Raw genomic sequence first — 10,047 nt, forward strand, 5'->3', positions numbered from 1 at the left:
GGCCTGGCTGCATGTCTTTGGACTGGTATTGGTAGGAATTGAACGCAGGCCCTTCTTGCTGTGACACAACAGTGCTACCCATTGCGCCACCGTGCCGCCCAGGCAGGAGGTGGTTTCTGTGTCAGACAATCCGCCCGGAGTGGACACTGCAGACTCGGCCAGTAACAATAGCACTGCTGCTGGAGGAAGGAGATCAGGTGTACGTCCAGGTCATGCATAACCAGAAGATCTACAGTGACTACTTTAAACAAAACACCCTTAATGGTCACCTGCTATATGGAATGTGAACCTCATTTAGAGGTCCATCTGGTTAATGCATGATATGCATTTCATCAATTATTTTCCTATTAAATGATTTAAACAATATACGACACATATCACACTATTCTACAGTGCATCGTTTATTTCAAAACATTTTCATGGCATCAAAATAAAATTCATTTTTAGGCATTTATGCCTCACAAAGTCTAAAGATTATCAGGCGGTGCCACCATCTCGCACAGTGTGCAGATAAAGAAAACTATTAACTATGCAAATTAAAATAGTTTGACATGATTGTGCTCGAAACCTTTAAAATCATAACATGTTGTAACACAGGGCAGCTTTTAAAGTATTTGGTTCATTGCAAAACATCAACTGACATCAAAGGACTTTTATTCTGACATGCTTTTAAAAAAAAGAGTGGGCAGGGTATTACATCATGAAGAAGACATAAAAAACATCAAAAAGAACAAAAAAAAAAATGCAGTGCAGACCCGAACCTGCCCTTTCAGTATATAAAACAATGTAATTAACCACAAAACTGTGCCATAATTTATGTGATTACATAATAATAAAAGAAAAATGAGAACAGAAGAGAGAAAGGTCTACGATGACCCCTTTTGGATGCTTATTAAGGTGTTTATATGAAAGGAGCTGCTAATATTCTGCTGATGAACTGAGAAATGGTGCGTTTTTGGTCCTCAGGTGTTGTTTTTGGAGGCTGGGTGTCAATTAGTGCACCTAAAACCTGAAATAAAGCCGCCCACCAGTTCAAATCAGACGCATAAATGCATGAACATTCATTCAGAATGAATCACACTGTCAGAAAAAAATTTAATACGGTAAATATTTGATTTTTTAATCTAAAATCCAGCCTCTTGTATCGAACTCGATGACCTTGTTTATCAGCACTTCAGTGTTTTACTGTATCTCACAGATAATGACGTGTTTGGAGTTACACATGTAATCATGCCATTGATCGCTGGGCCCCATACAGATGCACTCCTCTTCTGCACTGTTCGGCTGGCCAGGATGCCATTTGGTGTAAGTGATCCTCTGACCTTTCGTGTCCACATACTGCCCCCTAACCTTGCTGTCCCGTGCCCCGAGATAGGCGGTCTGATGCTGGGAGACCTGCTTGAGCACTTGATAAACAGCCTGGTTTTCTACGATATTCCTTGGAAGAGCAAGTTCTCCTTTGACCCCTCTGCAGTGGCTCTGTCCGGATTCAAATGTGGTCACCAAGCCGCTGCTGACGTAATATTTCTGACCAACCCTTCTGAAGGCGTGGAAACTTAGAACTGTTGAGAAAGGAGACAAAAAAGGGTTTTATTTCTTGAAAACATGAAATTAACCCATGTTTCCCCCCTTACGCCAAATGTAGGCAATCAGCCAGTGACGGACGAAGTACACAGACCATGTACTTGAGTTAGAGACACCCAAGGTAAAATATTACTGCAGTAAAAGTAGAAGCTCCTCCCTTTAGACCTCCACTGGAGTAAAAGTACAAAAGTATTTGCCTTCAAATGTACTTAAGTATGAATGTAAAAGTACTAAAAGATTAATTATGGCTCTGATGTCCTGTTATCATTTTTATAACAAGACTCGCTTCATTAACTCAGTTTAGGTGAAAATACTCCAGTGTCGCTCTTGGTAAACCAGTCTTTTAATAGAATGTCATTAATTAGTGACGCTGATGTCTATTAAAATTATCATAAGCACAAAACACTGAAGGCGAACAGTTTCCATCAGGTAGAACTGAGTGGCTCTGAAATCACTTTTTACAAACAAGCAAAGTTTCAGTTTAAGATTTATTTCTTAGTTCCAAGTTTAAGTTTAATAAAAACTTTAAACTCAGATTCACAAATGAGTTTCCTTTACTAAACTGCATCTGTAGGTCTCTGTTCATAAACATAAACAAGCCAAAACTAATTTACTATAAAATGAAATGTGTTTGTATAAATTCAGAATAAAGACACGTCAGTCACAACTGCATATGAATACATATTTCTATATTGTGGTCTGTTTACACAAAGTTAGGTTAGTTCATCATTTATGTTGAATAGACTCTCCCAAAATTTTACACTGCTGCACTGATGTTGAACCGTGTGCTGCACTGGGTCGGTATGACCAACAGGTCAAAACAAGCTCAAAACAAAGTGACCGCTGTGCCCTGATTGGTGTTCTCGCTTTGCGCTTCTTTCGTTTTGACATGTTATGTTTTTATACACACATAAACCAAAAGGAGCGACAGATTTCTCATAATGTAGTGGAGTAAAAAGTGAGATATTTGACTCTGAAATGTAGTGGAGTGAAAGTAAAAAGTCACCCAAAATTGAAAAACTTCAGTAAAGATACATGAAAAAACTACTTAAGTACAGTAAACAATTACATTTACTCAGTTACTGTCCACCACTGCAATCAGCCAAGACGTGCTCTGTGTCTAAAGTTTGTTCAGTTCCTGGAGCTGTGAAGGTGCTAATGTCGTTAGCATGTAATCAGAGGGGATTCATGAAGCGAGACACACAGTGTCGACATATTTCCAGGAATGCAGTCATGTAGTGTTGGTGGGAGGGAGACTCATTCCCCCTTTATACCGGCAACAGAGACTCGAGTGCCCATTTCACCAAACTTTAGCAATTATTTTCACCATTTCAAAACTACAGTGAGCTTGTTTTGTTTCAAGGTTGCCAGTTTTGTACCACTTTTTTTTGATATAGTGGAACCCACCAGTACTAACTGTATCACTCAAACCGTGTGGAGGTGTTCAGCATCTCCAATAGACTTGATTATGTGCTTTCTGTTCTACTGTTCTCCAGTAGTGAATTGTGACCATTAGAGCTAAAGATGGTTCTTCAGGGGGTCTTTAGTGAAGAAAACAGTTCCATACAGAACCATGAAAACTCAAAGAACCCTACATGATTAAACGGTTCTTTGCATAGCGAAAGCGTTCTTCAGCTTGATGGAGAATGTGTTTTATATGGTTCTACATAGAACCTTTTTGAAAATGATTCTATATGGCACCAAAAAGGGTCCTTTATTGTTATGATGTCAAGCTGACATATAATACAAGAACCCTTTTTCATGCTATATAGAACCCTTTTCAAAAAGGTTCTATATAGAACCATATAAAACACATTCTCCATCAATCTGAAGAACGCTTTCAAGATGCAAAGAACCCTTTATGAAAAGGTTCTTCAGATTTATGGAATATGTGCATGAATGTGCCATAAATGGTACAAGCGTAACAATAGAAGAACCCTTTTGGGTGCTATATAGAACCCTTTTCAAAAGATTTCTATATAGAAACATAAAAAAACACATTCTCCATCAATCTGAAGAACCTTTTCTTGATGCAAAGGAGCCTTTAATCACAAAAAGGGTTCTTTGAGTGTTCATGGTTCTATATAGAGTTGTTTTCTTTACTGAAGAACCCATGAAGCACCATCCTTTTTAAGAGTGTAGTCCTTCAATTTGGACCATACATGTCAAAATATGAGGGACAATCCCACTTCATTTCTGGTAGAGCCCCTATGGGGTTCTTGTAGTTTGGTAGCAACACTTTGCATAACACTATTTTGGCTGTTCTAGATTAAACACAGACATCTAAAGCTTCTAAAGGACATTTCATGTTTTCCTTGATGACTGTGACATATTAGCTTTTATTTTACTTGTGTCAGTTTCTCTGTGTGAGCTCTGGTGTAGAGCTGCCGCCACTGTTTTCAGTTTCTAACAACCCGCTGATCAGGCTGCTGCTCATATTCACAGTCAGTAACGTATCTAGAACTTCCAGAAGGCCTACAGTGACATTTTTTTGTGAAATCTTTTGTAACCAATAGGAATCAAAACATGGTCGTTTGACTCCTCTGTCATTTCCTAATCATGCTGATAGTTAATCCAATGCTTTAGGACTTCTCTTCCATCACTGGCCCTGTCAGATACCAAATACTGATACCTACATTAGCCTCGTAGCTCCAGTACAAAACTAAAGAACCAAACATATGAGGAGCCTCACCTGTCTCCAGCATGGAAATCCGGGACTGAAGCTTCTGGACGTTTGAGAGCAAAGTCTTGACCACGGCAGCTTCGTTCACATTTGCTACAACAGAAACAGAGTGTCAATAAAACCCTCCTGGTTATATGAAAAGCCTTCAGAGCTGATGCTTTAACACAAAGGAGAACTGACAGCCTCGCTATCTGACAAGCTTACGAATCATCACTATGATTAGCTGCAGTTTCTCCAAAATACAGACTGGTGCAACTTTCATGAAACTTTAGTTGCTTGAAGCGTAAATGAAACTAAATCGCATTTAAGTTGCGTAATGTAAAGCGCCCTGCAACTCACTTTAAAACTCTGCCACAACCGTTGCAAGCAACTGCCTTTGAAACATGTTTCATGAAACAGCCAATCTAAATGCAGATACTGCATCACATGATCATGACAAGCAACATATGTTCATAAGACAAAAAACAAAACAGAACATGGTTTATTGGGCAAAAAATATGTTGCTGGCAACTCACAACATGCAACTACTTCCATTAAAGTTTCACAGTGTGTTCACAGGAAACTGATCAGAGACACATAGGGTCTTCAGTGTACCTGTCTTTTAGGGGTAAGTCCATGACATTAGAGTCACTCTCCTCAGTTTAAAGTACTACTTTTTTATTTTTGGTATCATTTTCCCTTATTTCTCTGTACCTGCTGACCCAGTTTCTCCCTTTTGCCCTTTAGACCCAGGTGGGCCTGCCACTCCAGTAGGTCCCCGGACTCCTACACCTGGACGTCACAGAAGGATAATTTACTGTAAGAACCCAATTCAAATACAGACAGACATGCTTAGAGAAATAAACACATTCACACCAAACCTTGGTCTCCTTTTGATCCTTTTACCCCCGGTGGACCGATATTACCAGCTGGACCTTTCGCTCCGGGTGGTCCGGTCACTGAGGGACCTGAAAATAGTGACAATTTTAGCTAATTTTGCAGCATTAAGGCCCTAAGGCTGGATTAACAAGGTGAAACTTTAATTCTTGAAACCTACATGAAACTAAATTGCACTTCAGTTGCGTAATGTAAAGCTTTCTGCAGCTCACTTGAAACTCATCTGAAAGCAATTGTTTCTGAAACAAATTTCATGAAACGGCAAATCAAAATGGAGAAAGGTACATCACATGATCACATCAAATAACATTAAACTATTGATTCCACCGGATCAGTGGAAAAGAAACAAGTAAACATAAGATGGTTTATTTGGTGGTTGAAAAAGAGACCCCCACCACCGACTGACAAAAAGAATACAAGAAAAATGTACATTTCAAAATCTGCCAAACTACATTGTGTTGCATGCAACATTAATTGTTTTTTAATTGCTTTGCATAGCCATCAAGTTGCACGGAAACTATGTTGCAGACAACTAGTTGCATGAAATTTTCACCATGTAAAGCCAGCCTACACTGTTATAGTAACAAAGGTTCTGTTCAGGTACATTTTTCCTTCATCAAGGTACAAACAGTGTAAATGTTCCCTCAAAGCTCCAACAGTGGTTTTAAGGTCTGATTGTGAACCTTAAATAAGTTTTTCCAGGTGAAAAGTTCGTATTTGTACCTTTTCATAACCGAATGTTTTAAACAGAACAGTAAAATAAAAGCCTGGAGACGAGACGGGGTGTGTGGAGTCAGTACAGCTTAGAACATATCATTTCAGTGGATTATGGTTCAGTTATGTTCCCTGACTAAAGGTACTGAGATGGAGCCTTGAGGGAACCACCCCAGTGAGAAGAAGGTGACAGTTTAGTACCTTTATTTCTGAGAGTAAAACAATCCTGTATATGCAAAATCATAAAAGTTTTGCACAAATTTGAAAGGAAACATCATTACATTTACAGCATTTGGCTGATGCTCTTATACAGAGTGACTTTCAAGCAGATCATTTTACAGAGGGGGCAATGGTAGTGTTAGAAAGCTTGTCCAAGGACTCTTATCGGTGTAGCACAGGGTGCCCAGGAAGGGGACTGAACCCCTGTCTGCACCTTGGAGGGCAGAGGTGTTACCCACTACACTATACCATCTACTACAAGATGTTGATCAGAGACGCATGGGGTCTCCAGTAATCCCAGCCTTTGGGGGTATAATGTGTTGGAGGGTACTATTTTTATTTTTGGTAACATTTTGCCTTATTTCTCTGTACCTGTTGACCCAGTTTCTCCCTTTTGCCCTTTAGGCCCAGGTGGGCCCGCCACTCCAGGGGGTCCCCGGACTCCTGCACCTGGACATCACAGAAGGATAATGTACTGTAAGAACCCAATTCAAATACAGACAGACATGCTTAGAGAAATAAACACATTCACACCAAATCTTATACAAACCTTGATCTCCTTTCACTCCTTTTACCCCCTGTGGGCCGACATCACCTGCTGGACCTTTCTTTCCAGGTGGTCCGATCACTGAGGAACCTTAAAACAGCACAAATTAAATCATGTTTAAGCTAAAAGGAACATTTCGTAGCGTTTTGCACATCTAATCTAACTGCTAATGCTAATTGGCAGCGGCTACCTTTCGCTCATTGCCAACCACATTTAACTAAACTGATCAATGGCTAATAGAGCTAATATAGCTAGCAACAACAGATAGCCACCAATTAGCATTTTGCTCATAACGTGATGCTAAGTGGTGGATACTAGTTTCTATTCATTGCTAGCCTTATTAGCATTTTTGAACAAAAGGTTTTAGTAGTTTTTAGAAATTACAAGATGTTTTCATGAGCAGTCAGTAAGTTTTACCACGAAAACATGTCGTTCCTGTCATATGTCAAAAAAGTAACTTTGGAGGAGAAAAAACATTCATTGAGTCATTTTGGAGAATTTCTGTTGGTCCATTCTTCATGAAATCATTACTCTACCCAAACTTTACTAAATGTGTCAGTAGTGACTGTTTCAGTGACAATTTTAGCTCATTTTGAGCTCAAAAACTCAGCAAACACAGCTTTGAACAGCTGTTCACACAGAAAATCATCATATTTTACATTAAAACACTAAAAAGTGCTGAACTGCAGACAATAAGACGATTCTTAATGTTCCACACTGATTTTCAGACTTTGGGACACATTTACTTCAAAACAATGGGATCTAACTGCTCACCATGTGGCCATGAGGGACAGGGATGCAGCCTCACTTAATGCTCTAAAATGTGGGGGCGTGGCTAAAATAAGGCTCCGCCTACAGATTGAAACTCTGTGTTTTGGTAGTGACATAAAAATGAGGGACAGCATTTTTAGATTTTTTATAACTTAAAGACTAAACTTATGATCCATCCGACCATTTTTCACATGACCGCATTACTTTGAGATTATATCTGAAATAAGTGTCATTTATTACCATTTTTAGAAACTAAAAGATGGGTTCTGCAGTGAACTGACACGGGACGCGCTTTGTTCCATATTTTTGATAATTGCTTCAGCACAAATCTGTGGGACAGACTATTAAAATGGGGCGGTTTGTATGAGACAGAAGGAAACCCTGCAAAATAATCATATTGGTTGGTTAACTAAAGCAACTTGAAGTTCAAACTACTTTGTGAAAAAATGATCAAATTGTGTAAAAGTGATACAAAATTATAACAAAATACTATACAGAAAATTCACATGCCAGCAGAGAAATCCACACAGCTGAGTTTATTGCAAAGAGCGCCCAGTTGTTCACAGGTCATACATAAACCAAGATACCCCACTATTCATGGTAAGGTGCAAGGAATATCAGCTTTTTATACCCCAAAATTGTTTGTAGTTTCAGTGGTTAACTACACAGAAAAATGCCAAAAAAAGTAATTTAACGATTTGAATCACTACACAAATATGACTGTAGTTGAACTACCACCTGCAACACCCCCAAACCCCTCAGTACCCCATTCCTTATTTCCATTTCGGGACGTTGCCGACCCTAGATTACGGCATGACCAGCAATGCTAATGCAGAGCCTCAGCGGACCACTGTGATTATTTCATAACGACCCAGTGGAAAAGCCCATCTGTTAGTGTTGAAACACTTTTCCTCTTCCTTTTTATAGTCGACACCACCCTGCTAGAAAAGCCAGCATGGACCTGCATGGATGGTCACCAGCATATGTTGTGTTTTGGATACTGATCTGCTGGTCAACCAGAAAAAAAAAACAAAATTCCCATAAAATGCAACCAGATGATGAACTGCCAGTTGAACATCACTGTTAGCTGCTAATAGACTCTCTTTAACACTTTATACTCTCTTTAAAACTAGATATTCTGCCCTCACAAGAGCAGGCTGAGCAAATCAGCAGGGAGCCAACCAGCTATCAGGCTAACACCTCTATAAAAAAAACAGACTTCAGGTTTTAACCTTTAAATAAAATATTACTTAAAAATGTAGACCTACAAAGTAGAGAAAGTGACTTGTGTGCCTGTTACAAGCCTAAAATGTCTGTATTTAAACTAGAGCTGACCTCAAAATCCAACAGTGCTGAGCTAACCCCGCTAGCCTGACGCTAACATAGCTACCATGGTGAACATATGAGGAGCATTATTGAAGCGCTGGTTTAAATACAGATTTCTACATTAGCCACTGCTGTGTAATGGCACTGCTATGGTCCTCTGTATCTGATTCTCAGTGTAAACACACTTAACAGGTTAAATGAAATGACTTTATTAGCATGAATAACGGCCATGTTAACAAAAAAACTGCACAAACCAGCATGCATTCTGGTTTATGCTGGTCTGGTGCTGGTTTAGCTGGTCACTCAGCATGGTCATGCTGGTTGACAAGCATACCAGTATCCAAAACATAACATATCGCTGCTGTCAGAAGAAAACCTTGTATCTCCATTTTTTACGTTTTTGGCATAATTTGAAAATACCTGTTGTCGTTTGCATTGTATGTAAATTTTATGATGACTGGACTAAAAGAAACGACCCAAAATGACTTGGAATAATGTCTGATTCCATTGACTTACAATAAAAGTAAAGTAGGTTTTTTCCTTCTCCTGTAAAGTTACCATTTTGGAGATACGAGGTTTTGTTCCGACAACAGCGATATGCTGGTTTTACTGGTGAGCATCCATGCAGGGTGGTCCAGACTATAAATTGGAGGGTGGGAAAGGGGAATGAATCTAAATTGTATATAAAAATCTAATTAAATTTAGGAGTTAGTGTTTGGACAGACACCTCCCAATAGGGAGTACACAAATAATAACTAATAATGACAAATAATGACTTTGTATATATTCAGCTTATTACTATCTCAATGTCTTGGGTTTATATAAATCATAACAAAATCTTTGTAATTGTCTAAGCTTTGAATTCTTCACTGTTTTGTTTTAATAGTATTTTATTGTGAGAACTGATTCAATAGTATCCTCAATTTAGTCCAGTGATGTGTTGAAATTTTTAGTACAGTAGTGATAAATTTTAGTGATCCTGCATTGAAATATAAAAGGCATTAGAGTGACATCCTATATTAAGTCACCTAATAAGCATTTATGACTGATCTAGTCCTCAGCTGGCACAAACCTGTCTCTCCTTTCTGTCCTTTGGGTCCAACAGGCCCATCCTTTCCGTCTTTCCCGTCTCTGCCGGGCAGGCCGTTGTGTCCCGGCGTCCCCGGGACGCCAGCATAGAGCGGGCAGGTTAGAGGCTGAGGCTGATCGCCGGCTACCGAAATCAGGAACTCCAGCAGCAGCAGAAGCAAGACAGCGTGCTTGAACGGTGGCATCTCAGTGTCACTGCTAACAACCAGAGCAAAACCTGAGGAAATGATCTGAGACG

The 10,047-nt window shown here is 39.4% G+C and overlaps 1 protein-coding gene across 3 annotated transcripts; it reads right to left on the reverse strand.

Moving 5' to 3' along the window:
* Positions 1-788: 788 nt before the first annotated feature.
* Positions 789-10,047, reverse strand: LOC118826276 (pulmonary surfactant-associated protein D-like). 3 transcript variants are annotated; one of them, XM_036597198.1, is made up of 7 exons: positions 9,793-10,047; positions 6,627-6,713; positions 6,449-6,526; positions 5,128-5,214; positions 4,961-5,038; positions 4,277-4,360; positions 789-1,562 (listed from the first exon to the last, which is right to left on the reverse strand). In XM_036597198.1, the coding sequence occupies exons 1-7, from the start codon at positions 9,992-9,994 to the stop codon at positions 1,183-1,185; spliced, it is 996 nt and encodes a 331-aa protein (XP_036453091.1). In that variant the 5' UTR covers positions 9,995-10,047; the 3' UTR covers positions 789-1,182. The 3 variants fall into 3 exon arrangements, with proteins under 3 accessions (XP_036453091.1, XP_036453094.1, XP_036453092.1); XM_036597201.1 differs by lacking the exons at positions 4,961-5,038; positions 5,128-5,214 and having other exon boundaries at positions 796-1,562; XM_036597199.1 differs by lacking the exons at positions 5,128-5,214; positions 6,449-6,526 and having other exon boundaries at positions 800-1,562.

Source organism: Colossoma macropomum, unplaced genomic scaffold (assembly GCF_904425465.1).
Source record: "Colossoma macropomum unplaced genomic scaffold, Colossoma_macropomum, whole genome shotgun sequence".
Lineage (NCBI taxonomy): Eukaryota > Metazoa > Chordata > Actinopteri > Characiformes > Serrasalmidae > Colossoma > Colossoma macropomum.